Genomic DNA, 20,606 nt, shown 5'->3' with positions numbered 1-20,606 from the left:
TCATTTCATAAATGGTGGAAAGAGATGAGGAAGTGATGCTGGTTTTGTACAGGTCCCTGTTATCTGCTGTTTCCTCCCCATTCCGTTCCATTCCAATACCTTATCCTATGTCCTCCCCCTCCCCTCCCTTCCCCTCCTCTCCCTCCCTCCTTCCTTCCTTACATCTCTCCTCCCCTCCCCTCCCCTCCCCTCCCCTCCCCTTCCCTTCCCTCTTCTATTCCCAAGGAGCCTGGCCATGAGAGCACCATCATGTCTCAGAGCCCAGGGAACAAGCAAAGATGCAGGATGAAAGAGGCAGAGGTTGAGCAGGGGAGACCTGATCCCTCAAGGATGTGGCTGTTTTCCTCCTCACAGATGGGCCACAAGTCCATAGTCAATCCGCAAGGAGGACAATTAAAAACCTTCCTCAAAGCAGCCACTGGGAACCACACACCTCCTCTTTCCTCAACAGGTTGTGAAAGGCCAGCTCCCACCTCCCCTTGACACCCCCAGGGATGGATCACACGGAGATCCTACTTGCTTTTGCGAGAATGAGCCCTGGTAGGGTCGGTCACATCCCAGGGCCCTGGCTGGGCCACAGTGCTGGCAATGTCACGCACAGGCTCAACATTCCTGGGCAGCCCCTCTTGATGACCATCTTGTGAGATAAGGGTGGGCACAAGAGCTGGCCCTGCTCCCTCAGGGGGCTAGGGAGGAAGTATCCTCCTCTCTCTTAGGAGACAAGTGGGGTGAATAAGCTCTGCTGGTTCTGGAAAGGCCTTCTCCATCTCCTTTTGTCCACCACCTGACATGCTCCAGGCCTCAGCTTGGCTCCACTCTGGGCCCGGGGACCATGTCCCTCTCCTGTTGCCCATCTTTCTTGCTCTCTTCTTCTCCCCCAAGTGGGAGAGGCCTTGCATCTCACCAGAGGGGTAAGTTCTGAGACTTGGGTCTAGGCGGGATTCACAGGCCGAGCTGCCTTCTTAAAGCTGGCTTTGGTTCAAGGCCACGTCATCCTGGAACCGGCTTGGGCAAACACACCCTGTGTGGTCCCGCCTGCCCCCTGGACTTGTGCGTCAGGGTTTGGGGCCAACGTCTCAACTGATAATAAAGAGCCACTTTACCAGCATCTCCTGTGCAAACATCTTCCTTGGGGACTTGTGGGGAGGCAGGAAGCTGGGCCAAGGCAGGACAGAGTGGTCCTGGGTCTCCAAGTCAAATGAGTCCTATTTTACAACTGCAAACCACAAGCCATTCCCAGCACAGACTTAACGAGGAAAAGCAGAGTGCTGTATTACAATACTCCCTTTATGGGGGCTTCATCCAATAATGTGCCCTGTGTTTTCATCACCCCTGGCCCAAGTGTTTATGGAGAGATTTGTGTTGAGAATGGAAACCAGTAAAATCTTAGCTTATTAATAACTTATGGAATACAAATATGTTTCTGTGTGTTTCCACAGCTTGTGAAATGGTTGCACGGACTTTCACCAAATTTGGTGGGTATGTTTGAGACGGTCTACGTTGGTGTATGAGGAGTAAGCCCTAGGCAGGCATCAGAGACAGGCAGGGTCCTGCCGAGTGGCTGACAATAAGCCACAACAGGGGCCCTCTAAAGCAGAAGGGGCGGGGGGACCAGAAGACAGTGTGATGAGCCTGGCTGCACAGACTCCCCTCTTTCTGCTGTTCTACCCTGTCCAGGTGGTGGCCCACTGTTTCCTCTGTGGCCAAGCCTTAAGTCAGCTGAGCCTCCTGTCACCTGTCACACGGTGCTGATTCCAGCTGATCCTGCAGCTCATACTGCAGGACTTTAAGTAGTGATCAAATCAAGGGCTTACCCTTGGTTTCTGAGTCACCAGGTAGGGCTGGGCGAGGTGATGTCCATGGAGATGGAGGCCAGCAGCGGACCAGCATGGGGTGTCAGAGCTCAAACGGGGTGAGGGGACATCTTTGTGGCTTGGGGTAGCGGTAACCAGAGACTGGCTTTGTGTAGAGGTGACTGATCCAATGTAAATGTATTGAGGATGATGAGAGACTGTTGGGAAAAAAGAGAGTTAAAGGATGGAAGGCAATTAGAACGAACCTCAAGAGGACCTGGGAACGATGGCACATCCAGCACCCAGATTTGATTTTTAACCACCAGTCAAAGGAACCAAAGCTCCCCGGAGCCAGAGCAGCTCCCGGGGCTGGCGCAGAGAAAGGAGAAGATGAGCCTGCAGCACTCTGCCGTGCCAGAAGGTAAAGCAAGAGCTCAAGACTGATGGAGGGATGGAAAATGAGGCAAGCCCCAGCTGGAAGGAGGGTCTGTCCATCCAGTGGCCAGATCTGGGACAATTTGGGCATCAAAAGAGAAATGGTAACACCAGATACTAGAATCCACTGGATAAGATAGGAATCCATAGGTCCATACTGACAGAAATAGGTGAATAAATACACGGAAGGCTGGGCGCGGTGGCTCACGCCTGTAATCCCAGCACTTTGGGAGGTTGAGGTGGGTGGATCACCTGAGGTCAGGAGTTCAGGACCAGCCTGGCCAACACGGTGAAACCCCATTTCTACCAAAACAAAACAAAACAAAACAAAAACCCCCCAAAATTAGCCAGATGTGGTGGCACACGACTGTGGTCCCAGCTACTCAGAAGGCTGAGGCACAAGAATCACTTGAACCCAGGAGGCAGAGATTGCAATGAGCTGAAAATGCACCATTGTACTCCAGCCTGGGTGACAGAACGAGATTCTGTCTCGAAATAAATACACGCATACATACTTATGTACACACATACATGGAGAAAAGAGAAAGCTTTTACTTACAGTAGGATGCCAACTAATAAATGTAGAAGGAATGATGGAATTGGGAAATTACCATTTGGCCACCATCATAGTAATACTTTATCCAACCAAGAAATATCGAGGAATGTGAATGTTTAATGAAGAACATGATACTTGCAAAGGCTTAAAGTCCCTCTCTACATAACTAATTAATTACACAGGAACAAAAGCGTTACCTACGTGAATCACCTGATCAAAGTTAACCTCGCCAGCAAAGGACGAAATCATGCACCTGCCAGGACGCAGTGAGAAGAGCACAGCATCACATCCGGGATATTCCTGCCAAAGGTCCAGAGTCTGCATTGGATCATGAGGAATCCTCAGGCAAACCCAACTTGAGGGATATTCTACAAAAGATCTGGCCTATAGTCTTAAAAAACTCCCCAGGAATTGTTCCAGATTGAAGGAGACAAAAGCATATGACAACTAAATGTAATGTGTGATTCTGAACTGGATCCTTTTGTTAAAAAGGATGTAGTTGAGACAACTGGCAAAACAGAAATAAGGTCTGAGGATCAGATGGTAGCAACGCGCTCAGGTTGCTTTCCTGATGCTTTTGTTGTGGCTGTGTTGAGGTCATCCTTGTTTGTACTTGGGGGTGATGGAGCGTTGGGTCGGCAACTGCTTTCAAATGGCTCAGGAAAAAGTTATTTTTATTTGCATTACAACTTTTCTGTAGGTTTGAAATCATTTCAAAGAAAAAAGCTTTTAAAAAGTTATTAAGTATCTACTAACAGTTGGGCATCTTAGATCAGAGTTGCGGTTAAAAGGTAGCTTTACAAAATATGATACATACATACAATGGAATATATTCAGCCTTAAAAGGGAAGGAAATTCTGACACTTGCCACAACATGGATGAACCTTGAGGACATTTTGCTGACTGCAACAAGCCAATCACAAAAGACAAATACTGTATGATTCCACTTCATATGAGGTGCCTAGAGTAGTCAAACTCATAGCAACAGGAAGCACAGTGGTGGTCATTGCCAGTGGCTGGAGGGAGAAGGGGATGGGAAGTTATTGTGTAAAAGGTAGAGTTTTAGATGGGGAAGATAAAAAGTTCTAGAGATGGATGGTGTTAAATTGTTGCTTAGAAATGTGAGTGTCCTTAATACCACTGAACTGTATACATAAAAACAGTTGAGGTAAATTTTGTGATGTGTATAATTTTTTAAAAATTGGGGGGTGTCCCCCCAATTTTCAAAGCCACTTTGAAGTGAACCCTGGCTTGGACTCTCAGCTTTAATACTTGTCACTGACGAGTGCTTGTCAGTGGGGATGACAGTTCTGTTTCTGTGGTGCAGAGCTAGAATTCATGCAGGGAGCCCTGGAGTGCAGGGGCTGGGGTGGACGGCACACGGCACACGGCACACACTCACGTTGGGTGAACTCCTCTTCTTATCATAGCTCATCACGGACTCCATAGCTCTGCAAGGCTGCTGTTGCTTTCCCCGGTGCCCTCCCTTCCTATTTTTAAGAACTGTTGGCCACCCAAAGTCTGGACTTGCTATCCTCTCCTCTCTAGGAACCTCCACCAGAGACAGAGAGGTGAAGTGTGTCCCAGCTAAAGGCATACGTAAAAATTTACAGGCGTTGATGTCTTTGGAGACAAGGATGGAACTGGTAACAGCTTCTGGGGAGGGCATCTGAGAGACTGGAGGGACACTCTTGGGAAACTTCTCACTGCTAAACCCATTTGTACCCTTTGACTGTGTTCCCACTGCAAGTTTATCTATTTAAATAAATGTATAGTGTCAACCTAAACAACAGTCTATCTAAAAGAAAAAAAAAACAACATGATGCAGGACATTGCAACAGGAATATGCATGCCATAGTAAACTATGTGCGTATTCGGGCAGGTAAAGAAAAAGGTTTTTAAAGAAACAATGAGAGGATTGCATCATTGAGATAATTATCTTTGGCTACAACAACATGGACCAATAACAAGGGCGGCTTCAGTCCAAGGCTGGACAGGCGGTTGCTGGGCACTTGTCCTCGCAGAAGAATTTGTGTGGTTGTCAGGGTGCGGTGGCCTCTGTGCAAAGCTGTGGTTTTCACAGTCTTGTGATAGTTTCTGTTATCAGGCATTCCTCTCCCTTCATGGTCTTCCCCAGCTGTGTGTGTGTATGGCTTTTTTTTTCTTTTTTGAGACAGAGTCTCACTCTGTCACCCCAGGCTGGAGTACAGTGGTGCGATCTCGGCTCACTGCAACCTCTGCCTCCCGGGTTCAAGTAATTCTCCTGCCTCAGACTCCCGAGTAGCTGGGATTACAGGCGCCTGCCACCAGGCCTGGCTAATTCTTTTTATTTTTAGTAGAGATGGGATTTTGCCATGTTGCCTAGGCTGGTTTCAAACTCCCAAGCTCAGGCAATCCACCCACCTTGGCCTCCCAAAGTGCTGGGGTTACAGGCGTGAGCCACTGCGCCTGGCCGTGTATGGGTTTTTGACATAAGTGACTCTATTTTGACTGACAACTTTCACAATAATCAAATTGCCAGAGGGACCCCTCCCTTTCCCCTTCTCTCTCACACCCTTCAGCCTACTGCCACCTTGCAGTAGCCCCCAGCTCTCCATTCAAACTGCTCTTGCCCTTGTTGATAAATTCAACGCATTTCTCCCTTGATCTTCCTGTCTGCTCTGTGGCATTTTGACACTTCAAACACTGTTTCCCTTAGCTTCACAGAAACCAGTGAGATGTGTCCACTATTAGGGGAAGGGCCACGTCTGTCCTGGCCACTGCTGTAGTCCTATGGCAAAGTGCACTGCTTGGCACACTTGTGCCATATATTACACATGGCATGAACAAACCATTACCCACACACACCAAATCAAAACAAAACCTCCTGACCAACCTCAACACAAAAGTAGGCTCAATATTAGCACTGGCAAACTCACAAAAGACTTCTTGATGTGCAAATAGCCAGAAATAAAGGCAGAGGCCATCAGTTTTTAAATAAAGCAACCTTGGTTGTGATATTGTACCACCTTTTTGCAAAACATTACCATTGGGGAAATCGGGTAAATATCAATGTTTATACAGTCTATTATTTTTTAAAAATTACATGTGCATCTTCAGTTATTCACATGTAAAAAGTTTAATTTTAAATACAGCAGAAGTACAAACCTGATCTGTCAGCTGAAGAAAACATCTACCAACTGGAGAACCACTAATGGGTAAATCAAACAAATGCTATGAGACAATTGGTCAGGACATTTTTTAGTTGCAAGCTACAAAAATGCAAATAAACCAACGTAGTAGAAGGAGGATGTACTGGGCAGCAGTAACTCAGGGCATGTTACACACCTAATGAACCAGTGGCTGTAAGGGAAGAGGTGGAAAGCAGAATGCCAATGGTATGGGTGGTTGACGGTATTTGGAAAGATCTTACGAGACAGAAATGAGCCCGCAGACAAGTTTTCCAGTTTGTCAGCAGAAATTAAGGGACAGTCCAGATATTCGAGAACCTATAATGCTGAATAAGTAAACTAACTTGGCTCCAAACAACAAGAAACAAACGCAGAGGACAGTGGCATGACAAAGGCCTCAGTGTGATGATTAAGGAGGTGGCACCCAAGCAAACTTTCCAGCTGGACAAAATGGCTCAGGGGAAAAAAGTCTGGCTTTTTTTTTTTTTTTTTTTTTTTTTTTTTAGCACAGAGGCCCCACAGGTGTAAATCTAGACTCAAAGTTTAAATCTAGAGAAGCATAAGGGTAAGGGAGTGAAGAAATACAGCAGATTTGAGAACTGAGTCACAAAAAAGAACTGAGTGTGGCTTCTGGCCCATGTTACTGATTGGAATCAATCAGGTAAAATTCCTGCTACATTTTTGAAGCTCATTCTGACAAAAACAAACCAAACCCACGAGCCCAGGTTCCAGAAGTCTCTGTTCAAAACTTAAAATGTTCCTTGGGTCTCCAGTCTCCTAGAGGATGAGGATTGAGAAGGCTGCACAACCTCTAACAGATTCTTGAATGTCTCTCCTGGGTGTGGCCGAAGAGGAGGAAGGAAACGCAGGATAATGGAAAAAGAAAGAACCTAGCAGAGGGTGAAGCCAGAGGCCACAGAGGACAATGGAATGGGGAGACCCCTGCTAAAGAATGGAACCCAGTCCTCAACAAGCAACATCTGCCAGCCTAGGTGAAGTGGCCTCACAGCAGCTGCCCACTGGGATTAGGAATTGCTATGGGGCAGAACGGCGAGGTTTCTCATTCTTCCCTGTTCTAAATATTCCTGTTGCTTATCAAGTGGGATGTTGGGCAGACAACCTGAGTTTTAATTCTTAGGTCTAACAGAGGAGCTGCCTAGTCCCCACTGTAGAGATGTCCTGAACCTTGGGTTGGATGCAGAGACTAGATGGCACTTTGGGATCTTCCATGGAGCAGGATGAGTACCTTTGTGGGGAAAATACACCATATATTTGGCAGTCAGAAAGGCTAAAATAGACTTCTAGTATGCACCCATATTTGATTCTCCTCTTCTTCTGGGAACTTCCAAGGGACTATGGGAGAATTTTTTAAATGACATACTAGTCTTGCCCTTTAGGAGCTGTTAGACACACACACAACTATGAATTAAAATGTTTCTTAAGCAAACGTGACTTTTAGTGTGCACCTGGAAGGCTTGCTGGGGCCCTCCACATCTCCGAGTCTGGGGTGGGGGCCACATTTCTAACAAGTCCCAGGGTGATGCTGATGCTGCTGGTTGGGGATTATCTGTTCAGAACCACTGTTGTAATGGATGTTAGCACTTATTCAGTTCACTGCGCTAGTGGGTGACACAGAATGCATAGAAACCTTGACCCTCCACCCATCTGATGAGTAAATAGAGGCTAAGGCAAAATGATGGAAACAGGATAAAACCATTCCTTAAATTTTGCTACAGAAGCCACAAACCTCACTAAAGGCCAAAAGATAAAATGATCAGGACTGGGTTGAGGTGAGCTGGCAATACCAAACATCTAAGCTGGTAACTGGAAATGGGCCAGAAGCAAGGATCTCCCTAACAATCACAGATGCCGTCCCAGACAAAAGAACTGGGCTTCAAAATGATACCCGTCTTCCTGCCTCTGCTGACCCCCACCTTACATGATGGGGCTCTGAAGATACTCATGACTGCAATTGGCTTGCAAGTGTTGGGAATATTTGTTCATGTATTAGCTCTGTGTTTTACTGGGCTTTTGCAAATAGCAGCGGTTTTTCCAACTAGAGAGAGAGAGAGGCCTAACTGGTTTGAGGTCAGTGACAGCTAATTTCTTGTTTAGGAAAGAATTAAGCAAGGGTGTGTTTAAGAGGTGGAAGTTTTTGGTGGTCTTGTCTTCCTCAGGATCTCAGAACATACAGAGTTTTTCCAGATTCTGCATCACAAACCCAATTAAAGCATGAGAACTCAGTTGAGGATGCGAAGACGCTTACCTGGTGACCAGTTCCTAAGGAGGAAGAGGCTGGCTTGCTTTCCCCTAACCCTTCTAGTGCTGTTGTCTTGACTCGTCTTCTTGTGTATGCCAATCTGAATATGGTTACCCAAACCAATCTAGGCATGTCTTCCCTTTCAGTGTTGCTAAGAGCCAAAAAGTCCATCGTCTATCCCAACAGTAATGATGTGCCCAGTTACCTCTATAATCTCATGTTCTGCTCCATTTTTTTTCAAATGAAATAATGTCTAATCTAGGTGACTCTTGGCAGATATAACACAATGACTTAACACAAAAAAACAATAGAAACTCTTTGGTATTTGGCACATTTAACATTTTGTGAAAATTAGGGTGTTTCTCATCAACTGGCCCAGCCATCTCCAGTAATAGAAAAAGCAAAGTAAGAGAACTGAGATGAACCAAAAACTGTCTTCCAAAAACATATATAAAATACAGTTAATGGAGCATTTGGGGGCAGAAAGGGTGAGCTTTCTCTAGGATTTTGCCCTTTTTGTTGCTAGTTGAGGTCAGTGCGGGATAGGCAAGATGTTGGGAGGGTCAACACAAAGTAGCTATGTGAAGGATGCCTCACAGAGAACATCGCATTAAAGCTATGCGGCCCTGTAAAGACACTCCAGGTAGTTTGAGCAGCTTTTCTGCAAGCACAGGACTGGTAATTCTGGCCACTCCGTGTCTGCCTCGTAGTAGAGAGGACTGGAGGGCCCATTCTCTGGGGTTAAGAACTTTGTTGACTCCTGCAACTGTAAGGCAGCTTGAAATGGAACTGCACCTACTGGGTGGGAACAGACCACACTTCAGATATAACTTGCACCTGCCTTAAACGTGTGGCCAGTTTGCTTTAAAATGAGGGCACATGCTACCAAACATCTTGCTGAATATGGTACTGCAGTCCTAATATAGGGGTATTCATGGTAAAGGTGGAAGTGGAACCTTTGTCTTAACAGGGAACCAACTGAATTGGTTAAGATTTTGATCAGATTAGCAGTAATATGCAGTAGTAGACTCAACCAAGAACCAGACTCTTAGTTTGACATAATCTTGGATATATTATCCAAGGCTTATTATACACAGTATGTTCAGAGGCCTGGCAGCATCAGCATCACCTGGCAGCTTGTCAGAAACACTCCTAGGTCCCACCCCAAAACGTCTTAATCAGAAAATGCATTTTCCCCAAATCCTCAGGTGCTACTTCTGCACACCCAAGGTTGACAAACACTGACACACACACCATGGACTACCTCAACTAAAGACTAGTGTCAGTAATGGCTCAGGGAGGAGAGAAGCAGCCCACTTCTAGCCACACCTCCTAGTTTCATAGTTCTAAGTTCTAGGTACCAATGCTCACTGCCAGTAGATCACGTGTGGTGCACAGAAATGGCAGAGGCAGAGCACAACGGCTGCCCTTCCCAGACCTGAGGTCTAAGCTTCAGCTGAAGCTTCGAAGTAAGAGTATCAAATGATTTTATTATGAAAGATAAGCCATTTATTGACCATTCACTTCTAAAAACACACAAATGTGAGGATAAAATAAACATACCCAAGATTCACTGGCCCCTTCAGGACAGGAAGCAGCCCTGGACAGACAGCCTGCAAACGAGTTTCCTTATGCCTACTGTCTGAACTTCTCACACATTCTAGGATTTCATGTCTCATTACCTATTACAAAGGAAAGGAAACTGGCTAGAAGATTCATGTACAAGAAGGTCACAACTTTAAAGCTATCTGATGCTAATGACTTGTACAATCTGGTTTGCAAACTCTGAGAGACAGTATCAAATAAACACTGTCAAAGACAACTCCCAGCTAAACTTTACTGTCATTGTTCTCTGAAATTGTCTTTGGGACTGGCTATGTTCTCACTGTAGCTTCCGTTTATTCCGCCACACAAACCCTAAAGTCCACGCGCAGCCTCCATGTTCAAGTATAAAAGTCTGTTTCAGGACAACCCTGGGTCGCTGTAGTGTTTCTCTCTGTAGTGTCTACTTGGTGTCATGCCCTTGGACAGGCTGGCCAAATGGCAGCACAATGCAGGGGGCGACATAGTCAACTTTCCCACTGCCGAACTTGCTCCCCTTTCAATCTGGTCACTGCCCGTAGTCAGGGTTGAAATCTTGAGATCAGTGACGACCTGGGCCTATCTTCGGTCTGAAGTTGCACTCTTACGTAACCCAATCCACTTCTTCACCAGAAATTAGCTTTCAAAAGGTGTCAGGTATATTCTAAAAAGGAAAGATAATCATATCCAAATGTTATTTATTGATAAGAGACTATATTCACTTTTATGTTCCTAAAGAAATTTACAGTTAAAAAGACTTAAAATGAATGTTTTACACTCCATATAGGACTCAAGGGCTTCTCTCGATAGAGGCGCAAAAAGACAATCCGGATGCTCTTGCGTTGTTCATCACTGACGCTCAAAATGCCCTAGTCAATTCACCTCACTTACTGATTAAGAATAGGCATCCCAGAGAATCTTAAAAACCGAACACCGACATCAGAATGAAGGGATAAAATATACCCCAACGGTCACCAACAATGGCTAAGAGTCCACTGTTAACTTCATCACTGCTCATACTAATGTCTCCCAAAACCTGCAAAAAGCATTCTTTTGTACATCTAGAGCTTTTTAAAAATTACATTTAATTCCAAATTTAATTTTAAAAGGGGGAGTGTTCCTAACAGAAGAATCCCATGGTAATCAATAGTGGTAAACAAACTCCTTCTAAATTCACGGAAATTGAGTCGCACTCAAAGCGGACTCTGAATCCCATTTAGGATACCACTTCAAAAGGCACTGCTTGATTTTAAATAAAATCGCAAGCCCAAGTTAACTCATGTCCAGGGGAGAGACTCACTTAAACATTTCAGCAAAATAAGACTCTCATTTGAATCTCCCTTATGCACACCAATCATCCCAGTTGATTTCTAATGAAGCATCTATTCATAGCTTACATGTTTAGCTCTGGTGGAACAGAAAATCAGTCTAATTTCTGATTAGTTCTCAGTAAAAAAATGACTCATAACAGTAGGTGAAGTCCATCTGCAGTAAATACTTTCTGAATGATCCTCAATTATGGCCTACCCCATTCCTATCCATTTTACATATCTACAAGCCAGAGATGCATGCTCCTGGACAGAAGATAGGATACTGGACCTTAGGAAGTGTCCTGAGATGGAGCTGGAGGGTCCTGGCCTTCAGGCTCTGGAGGGGGTGCTGGCACAGCTGCTTTTTTCTGGGCCGCCAGGAACTCATGAATTGCTCGTTCTATTTGTGGCCTGAAGATGTGGTTAAGTTTTGGATCCACCACCTGAGAAATAATCCTGTCTACTCCAGCTTCCAACATCCCTGACCTTGTGGAGACAAACAGATCATTCTGTTATTTAGTTCCTTTGGGATTCATCTTTAGCCCCAATAAGTGTCATGTGGGAGCCCAATAAATGTCCACCTTCAAAGCTACAGCCCATCCAGGGAGTTTAGAGGTCAATCCACTTACCACATACAGCTCAAGCTATTTTCACTTTCGAGGGGCAATTCTCAACCAGCAGCTGTTATTCCTACTGCACAATCTTATCCACAATCACCCAAACTTGTACAAAGGAGCAAAACAAAAGTAAGTGGGCTGCCCCCAAACAACAAATGACAGCATGGCAAGAAAGAATCTGACACGTGTGGCGCTGAAAACCTTCCTCATATTGTCAAAGCCAGTGAGCTTTGAATTTCACTCCATTTCCTTCAACACTTATTCTCTTGATAGCCTAAGCAGAAGCTCCAGCAGCAACCTGTTTACTAATCCTCACATCTTAAACAAGGCAGATCAGTCAGGGCTGGGAGTATTTACATCACCAGCAACTCACCATGGCCTTTAGCGGCGGCTGCTACCTGTAACACATAATAAGCAACTCGGAGGCAAACAAGAAATAGACAAGAAACAAATTAGTTCCCAGCTCTGGAGAGCTAAATTACATCCCCAATCCTTTCTGAAGTAGAGCAAAAGTCAGAGCATATCAATGTCTATATTCAAACACTTGGGACAGGGTACTGGAAATGATGGTGAGAGGAAATAAATCACATTTGGACAGTCTGGAAAACAGCCCATAAGGTTCAAAGTGAAGTGTTCTTCTCAAAGGATTGAAATATTCCAATACCATCACAAGCATGTGGGCAGGTTTTACTTATTTTCCCGTAGACTTGAAACTTTGGAGGCCATTTAAGCCCTTGGGCAAAAATAGGCCAGGCAGCAACTGGGTAAATAGTCTGTCAGGGCACAGCAAAGGAAAGACATGAGTAAATGTACATCATGACAAAGACGAGAAGCAGGCCCTGAACTGGGAAAGATGATTAGTGTGTAAAGTGCTTCCCGGATTCAATGGTAACTAACAGCTTATCGACAGGAAGCCTAGATGTAAATACACCACCACCAGAGCACTGAAGGGCACATTTTCAGGTAGACCAGGCATTCGACAGTATCTGCCCTTAGTGATGAGCATTGTTAAATACAGCACACTTAGCATCAGGCTATGGGTCAGTTATAAAGCAAAGCCACCTCTCCTCAGTCACAAGCCAATACCTTTCCAACTTTACCAAACCACTTCCTGAGTCGGATTCACAGGGGTCTTTACTAGATGTAAAAGCTTGATATTATGAACTAAATGCCTGTGTCCCCCAAACTTCCTATGTTGAAATCTAATCCTTAATGTGATGGCATTTGGAGGTAGGGCCTTTGGGAGGGGATTGGGTCATGAGGACAGAGCCTCCATGAATGCAATCTATGCCCTTACAAAAGGGACCCCAGGAAGTTAGCTAGCTCTCTTCACACCACACAAGAACAAGAAGTAGTAGGCAGTCTGCTGCCTGGAAGAAGGCCTTCCCCTGAACCTGACCATGCTGCCATCTTGGTCTTGGACTTGTAGCCTCCAGAATGGTGAGAAGTACATTTCCATGGTTTACAAGCCACCTAGTCTACGGCGCTTTGTTAAAGCGTCCCCAACTGACCAAAACCCCTGATCAGGGGAAACCAAGTACCAAGGGAGTGCAGCTCACTTTCCTGGAGATTCTTAAAGCTTTTGAGGAAAACATAAAATCTTGTCAGGAGCCTAACGTAGAAGATGGAATGAACAAATATTGTATAGTTAAAAGAGTTATTTGTCATAATTCAGTTCATAAGTCAGTACAGGCTAATTTCCTGTTAAACCCTCTAGGCTGTGGCACTGGGTTACAGCATCTGGGCCAGAACAGCTAGGCCAGTGAGCCAATGCTCTGAAGGCCTGCAATGTCCATCTGCGGAGAGCACCCGGGGGCAAGCAGAAAGTCTGCATTTCAAAACTCCAGTAGATTTTGCCTCAAATTCAAAATGCTAGCGAGAATTGTGGAGAAATGTCCCAGTATTAAAGCCAAGTTCATGTTTTCAGGTTAAACACATTCTAAGTCAAATCAAAAAGCAGGAAAAAAAAAATTTCACCGAGGTGGTAAAAGCTATGAAGAGAAGAAATGATTGGCGTAAAGTCAGGAATACAGCAAACTTCTGAAAGGAGGAAGGTATGTCTGGGCCTAGGCTATTCTGGGAGGGTGTGAGTTCATTTCTTGACCTGGGTGATTAAGGGATGTTCTCATTATCTGTTTTACTGTATTTCTGTGCACTTTTTGGTATTACAATTCCTACTAAAGAAATGCAAAAAGAAGTGCCACATGGATTCTTCTAGAATGACATCCATGCTCATTATGGAAATCAACAGCAATGTTAACAGCCTTCATACAATTACGGCAACTTTCCAAGTATTTCAAAATGTTCAATGTTTTGATTTACTCAAGATAGGGTAAACACAAGTGACTTCAGCTGTGAAATAGGTTTTTTGTGAGGATGAGTGATATATGTAAAGACCAGTGCCAGACATGTAATAAAGAGTTGCTCAGTAAGGGGCAGCTCCTGTCCCCTTCTCTCTGAAAGAGCCTGGTGCCACCAGTCTGCTCTCTGCAGAAAGGGAAAGGCACTCGGTACTGACCCCAGAATGACAAGGCACCGGGCATCTTCTGCTATCAGGCTTCTTCCCAGCATTCAGCCATATTGGAAGTACTAGCCTGTTAGTAAAACACTTTTAAAAACTTTAAAAATCTAAAAATCACTGCAGATTCACAGAAGTTGTGAAGTGTCCAGGGAGTTCCACATGCACCCTTCACCCAGCCAGCTCTAATGTTAGCACCTTGCATAACTACAGTGCAATATCAAAACCAGGAAAATGACACTGGTCCAATCCAGACCTTATTTAGACTTCAGTTACACTTGCACTGACTTGTGTGTGTAGCTCCATGCAACTTTACGAGTTGCTGCACATAAGCACAGCACAACTCAGATACTTAACTGCACTATCGCAAGTTCCCCTCATGCTACCACTTTCAAGTCACACTCGCCCCTCCTCCCATCCCTACCCCCAGGCAATCACTAATGTGTTCTCCCATTTCCGTAACTGTTAGCTCATGAATGTTATGACCAGATTCCATGACCCTCCTCCACTTTTGTGCCCAGTGACAGTGAAGTCACTCAGATAAGCTATCAATAGCACCTTCATTAACTAAGGTTCAGTTTGTTACTGTGAAGTACAATACTTTGTTAAGACTATGCCTTCCTGAAAGCGGCCACCATTACACTTTAGAGGTGGCAGCCCTGGTGGACTCAAAGAATTTAACTTACATTCACCTGTGAGAATAAAGATCCAGCTCCTCTTGCCCAAGATCCAAACCCTGATATCTTGGTATAAAACTCACATATATGTTTGGACGACACTGAAACTTCAAAGAGCAGGGAACGTGTCTCATAATTTGGAATGTCTTTCGATGCACCCAGCAGAGATGCACACAAGAGGCCTTCACAGGCTGCAGAAACTGGAATTTCAATTGAGTACTTTGCTTACTTTAACCTTAACTGTAATAAAGGAGCAGACTGCTGCAACTCCTAAGTGATACTTGATATAAAGTCCCATCAACCTTGACTAAACAGAGACCTCAACCTTCTTGTGCATCACACTTGCGATTACTGCCTTTTCAAAAGCTTTAAATTCTGCTTACTTACTGAACCACACTCTGCCTCAGACCATTTCGCAATTGGTTTTTGTTCATTGTAGGATTCCATTCCTGCTTGTCCAGATGTGTTGACACAAAATTATCCACTTTCTGCCTCAGGTTTTGGTAAGCTGGCTAAAATGTTAAAAAGAGGAGGCAAGGTCAGAAGTTACATGCACCAAAGTTTTGAACTTAGTCTCTCAGAACATTGCTTTTCACAGAAACGTTATCAAGCCTAAATACACTTCCATTATGCATGAAGATCACCATGCAGTGTGGCAGTCAGGAATTAATGGTTAACACAAGTGCCCACTTGATGGTGGGTGGGCACAATGCCAGGCGCTTTACTTATATTATTCCATTTACTTTTAAGTAACTCTACATGCAGCAGGCCTGACATCAACCCACAGCCTGGACCCACATTTGAGCAGCCTGCAGCCAAGCCACCAGCTGAAGCCTTCCTAGCTGCCCCGTGAACATGTGAACCGTGCTGGTTATAAGCTGCTGAGATTCAGTTTGTTATGCAGCATTACTGTGGCAAAGTTTGCTAACAGGGAAATGAAGTTGACAAAGGAATCAGCAGGCCTCAATTCCACAAATGGCCGCTTCCGAAAGGCTAAGAAAGCAAACTCAAAGACTCCACTAAACCTGGAAAAGAGAAAGGCAAGGAAATGGGGGCAGAGGAGTAAAATTCACCGATACCATGTGCTATCTGCCTAGCAACGCCTTCTTTCTAGTAACTGTCTTCCTCTTTTCACGAGGGTAGGGCAGAGGGTGCCACAGGAATGGGTGCCTGAGCCATGCTAAGACAATGCACACATTCCCTGGGATTTCTCAAATTGGAGCTGACAGTCTCTCGAGAGGAAGAAGCTGTAAAATGTAATCAAGAGATGCTAGTAACCAAATGGATGACTCCACTCTGAAGCAACAGTAAAACAGGAATCAACAGAGATGAAAGACATAGAACGAGTGGGGAATATCTGGTTCCAAATGCATGCCTACCCTCTGGGAGAGTTTGTTCATTCAATCCTTCCTTGGATTCCATGAGGCAATAGATTCTCCCCTTTGCATAAAGCAGTTAGGATTATTTTTGTCCCTTGTAAGCATAAATCCTGATACCACACCTTCTACTCAAAAGAACTCACCTGGTTTGAGATGATACAAACTGTTTACTGAAAAAGGACAAAGGTCAGTGAACATCACCACCAAAACATGTAACAAACCCAGGTGATACAGAATAATCTCAGTTCAAGAAGTCAAAGGAACTTATGAGCCCACTCAACGTTTTACTGTACTACCAACCACTCCACCTGTTCACTTATCAGTTCTATTTGTTTTTGGATGCACTGCAAATTACAGACATCTGTTCAATTTCCCCTAATTACTTCAGCAGTCTGGGGTGGGGCCCAATATGTGCAGTTCTAACAAGTTCTCAGGTGATGCTGGTGTTAATCCAAGCACCACACTTTGAGAACCATTGGGCTAAAGCAACGAAGGTCTCAGATAACATATGCCTGAAAAAACATTATCTTCAAGAATTAAAACAACCTGTAATAGAAGGAAGAGCTAAGGAGCTGAACATGGGAAGGTTCCAACCACTCTCCCTCAACAGTCGCTCAAGACAGTAGTCCCTTTCCCCTCAGGGGATCCGTTCCAAGACCCCCAGTGGGTGCCTGAAACCTCAGGTAGTACTGAACCCTATATACACTACGCATGAATTTCTTTGAGGGCCATTATGAAGTAAAATAAGGGTTACCTGAACACAAGTACTTCCATACCGCAACAATTGGGTAAATGAAACCGCAGAAAGCAAAACCTTGGATGGGGCGGGCTACTGTAGTCGTTTTTGTTTTAAAATCACACACAAAACCTAACGGAATATAAGAAATATGAATGGAGAATTTGTCCTAGGAAAGGTGAAAGCTCTGTCAATACATATCTGGGATGTATATGTATGAAATTACTTTGTTTCAAGGACAGTACTTCTAGATGGGATTTTCTTCTTGGAGAAGTAACAGTGTATACCACTTTCTCTCTCTACATACATATTTACCACCTGGTTTACAGGTCAGTTTTCTATCCTAGACTATAAGCTTTGAGGATGGGGTAGTGACTTATTCCTGTAATCACACAGTTTGGCAACTAGAGGCCAATAAACGTTCAATGAATAAACAGACTAGGGTTTTTCCCTATCTTAAGGTCTAATTCTAAGCTCACAATCTTGCTGTGAGGTAAGCAAAATGTTTCCATGACAGGCTTTGGTAGGAGAAATTACTACCCTGTAGGAGTCCAGTGACAAGAGTCTCCTAACCTACAACCATAGTCGTGGTTAGGCAAGTTTTGAAAAGGGAGAAAATGAACATTCCAGCAACTACTGTATGTCTGATACTTAACACCCATTATTTCACTGAATCCAAACCACTCTGACAAGTAGGTAAAGTGAAATAGTGTTTTATCGGTGGGACTGACCTATGGCATTAAGATCTAAACTAGGCACCAAATCTCCTTTAATCAATGATGAAGTGGAAAATAAGGGTGCTGTTTCTACAATTTATCTTAATTCAACGCCGTACTAAAGTCTGCAAAACACTAAGCTAGAGAAAAGGTATAAACAGTTATAAAATGGTGAAGACTGTGTGTTCAAATCATTGTTTAATGCCAGCTTCTCAGTGGTGAGTACGGAACAGGTGGAAATTCTAAAGCACGCTTGCTTAACTACTTGGTTTCGAAGTTTGGTACTAAGGGCCTTAGAGGAGTTCCATCTTGGGAATGACAGGGTCTAGGCTCTAAAATCCACATGGAAACCCCAAGTTCGGAGAAGCGACTGGGTAAAATCACAGCTAGTAAATGACCAGGCGGGAACCCACGTGTGCATCGCTCAGAAAGCTCTCCGTACTGCCCCAAGCGGTGTAAGACCTCACTGCTGAGATTTTTAAGCTATCTTTTGTTTCGCTCTCGGCTTTCGAAAATCAAAGCTGCAACCCAGCGGCCTCACGTGCAGCCCCGCTCCCCTATGCCCAGGCGGCCGCAGCTACCTTGGTGTCCACGTCGGCCAGGCAGTCCCGGCGGAAGCTGTCAAAAAGGCCCCGGCTCTTGAGCTGCTCCACGATGAGAGCGATGAGCTGCGGGTCGCCGGGTGGCAGCGAGGCCGGGTTGATGGGGCCACCGCCCCCGCTGGCCCCAGTAGCGCCAGTCGCTGCCCCGGCAGAGGCCTGGCCCGCTCCGCCACCGCCCACCGCGCCCGTTCCCCCGCCGCCGCCGCCGTCCGCCATGGCTGTGCCCCGGGCCCACAAGGGAGACCGATAATAGCTTCTTCTCCAAGACAGAAGGCCTTGAACGTGTAGAGGTGGCGAAGGGGGCGGTGAAGGAGGAGGGCCCCAAGGCGGCAACGGCGGAGGTGACGGTGGTGGTGGCGGCGGTGGCGGCGGCGATGGCGGCGGGGGCGGTGGTGGGGGCGGCGGCGGCGAAGGCCAGCTCTGAGACAGCAGAGGTTGTGGCAGACGCGGCAGAAACTGCCTGCTCGATTCCAGGCGCGCCCTAGATGGCGTCGCCGTTGGCCTTTGCATTGTGGGGCGGGAAGTTTTCTGTAGCCATCTCCGGCGTTCTTTATAGGCAGCGGCCTAGCAAGGGAAACTACAACTCCCGGCAGGGCTCTGGCTTGCTCGTCGCTATTTCGCGGGGCAGTATGGGAATTGTAGGCGCACTCCTCGTGATAGCTGCAACCCGCCTGGCCTTCCCCGCCCACTCTCTGCTGACTTCCCATTCAATCAACACGTCCCAGGAGTGCCTGATTGTAACAGTCATCTGTGGAGCTGGTTAAAAGTATAGATTACCAGAATTATTTCTTAAAGATTTTGACCTAGTATTTACGGATCGAGACCTAGCAATCCGTGCTTTTAGCATGCACCCCCATGTCCTCCTTGAACAACGTGTTCCGGGAAATTCCAGAAAAGTTGAAACAGTCAAACGTCTATTGTTCAGAAATTTGTGGGTTTCCCTCCTTTTGGTGTTAATAGCAATGCATACTCATTTTAGAAAATTGGAAAATAACGGAAAAGTGTGAAGAAGAAAATAAAAGTTTTCGTTAAGTCTCTCTTATATGTGTGTGGATTTCCTCCCAAATATTAAATATTGTCAATAATAATAAGCCAATATTGAATAATTAAAAAGTACCAGGAGTGATGCTATGCACTTTGCACGCACTGCTTCACAATAATCTAAAAAGCAGGCACATACTACCATTATTGCTATTTACAGACGTAGAAATGGAGGCAGAGAAAGTTTGTTAACCTAATCACATACCTAGAGGTAGAAGAGTAGGATTTGAACCCAGGTTTTGAGGATCTAAATCTCGCTTGTTTAGCCTGAGGTATCCTGAGAGCTAGTTGGTATCCCACAATAGGTAAGGCTTTATATCCTGAGTTTTTTTAAGTAGCCGCAATTCACCATTGGAATCCCATAGCTGCCACCATTATCCTCTCTTCCCTTCATCTTTTGCCTATTGTTAGCTCAACTCCCCCTACCCAACCTCAGCAATTATGTCTGCTATTGTTATTTCCTCATCCTACACAAGCAGTAGAGGGGATGTAAATATCAAATTCTGCAATATCCTTGGCTCCTGGGAAGATGCAGAATTGGCAAAGATCCAGGATGTTCTCCACACCAATATTTAGTACTCAAGACAGTTTAAATTTTTTTTTTTTTTTTTTTTGAGACGGAGTCTCACTGTATTGCCCAGGCTGGAGTGCAGTGGTGCGATCTTGGCTCACTGCAGCCTCTGCTTCCTGGGTTCAAGCGATTCTTCTGCCTCAGCCTCCCGAGTAACTGGGATTACAGGCTCATGCCACCACACCTGGCTAATTTTAGTATTTTTAGTAGAGGTAGGGGTTTCCCATGTTGGCCAGGCTGGTCTCGAATTCCTGACCTCAAGTGATCTACCTGACTCGGCCTTCCAAAGTGCAGGGATTACAGGTGTGAGCCACTGCACACCTGGCCAAGAGAGTTTAACCCTCAAAAGAAACATTCAGGTGTTGGATTATACTCATCCTCTAACACCAGCTCATTCACAATGGGTCAGTTAATGACAAACATTCTTTCTTGATAGCTCACCATCTTTGAGATTACCTAATGTCTGTTTCTACTGGTTGACTCCACACTGATCACTCACCTTCAGCCCCTGGAGAAGCCCAGTGCAGGCTGCCTCAGCTCCAGGTTCTTTCTTCTACAAGCCCCTGATCACTCTGACTAGTCTCTTCTCCATTTTTGGCACCCCACACCTTACTCTCCTTCCTCAGGGAAAATTCTTCTGACCC

The 20,606-nt window shown here is 45.3% G+C and overlaps 1 protein-coding gene across 5 annotated transcripts in view; it reads right to left on the bottom strand.

Annotated features, from left to right (window-relative positions):
* The window catches only part of LOC105480893 (biorientation of chromosomes in cell division 1), a 44,571-nt gene extending 25,608 nt beyond the window's left edge, over positions 1-18,963 (bottom strand). For 3 of the 5 annotated variants that reach the window (XM_011740093.2, XM_071098080.1, XM_071098081.1), the window contains exons 1-4: positions 18,330-18,875; positions 15,305-15,429; positions 11,395-11,591; positions 1,815-10,459 (exon numbers count right to left, since the gene is read on the bottom strand). In XM_011740093.2, the coding sequence (XP_011738395.1) occupies positions 11,396-11,591; positions 15,305-15,429; positions 18,330-18,860 (852 nt within the window). In that variant the 5' untranslated portion in view covers positions 18,861-18,875 and the 3' untranslated portion in view covers positions 1,815-10,459; position 11,395. Of the gene's footprint in view, positions 1-1,814; positions 10,460-11,394; positions 11,592-15,304; positions 15,430-18,329 lie in introns of all 5 variants that reach the window. The other 2 variants (XM_071098082.1, XM_011740094.3) reach the window with 2 other exon arrangements.
* Positions 18,964-20,606: the final 1,643 nt, after the last annotated feature.

This window comes from Macaca nemestrina, chromosome 6, assembly GCF_043159975.1.
Source record: "Macaca nemestrina isolate mMacNem1 chromosome 6, mMacNem.hap1, whole genome shotgun sequence".
Taxonomy (NCBI): Eukaryota; Metazoa; Chordata; class Mammalia; order Primates; family Cercopithecidae; genus Macaca; species Macaca nemestrina.
The sequence above is the reverse complement of the archived record's forward strand: the minus strand, read 5'-3'. Positions and strand labels throughout refer to the sequence as shown.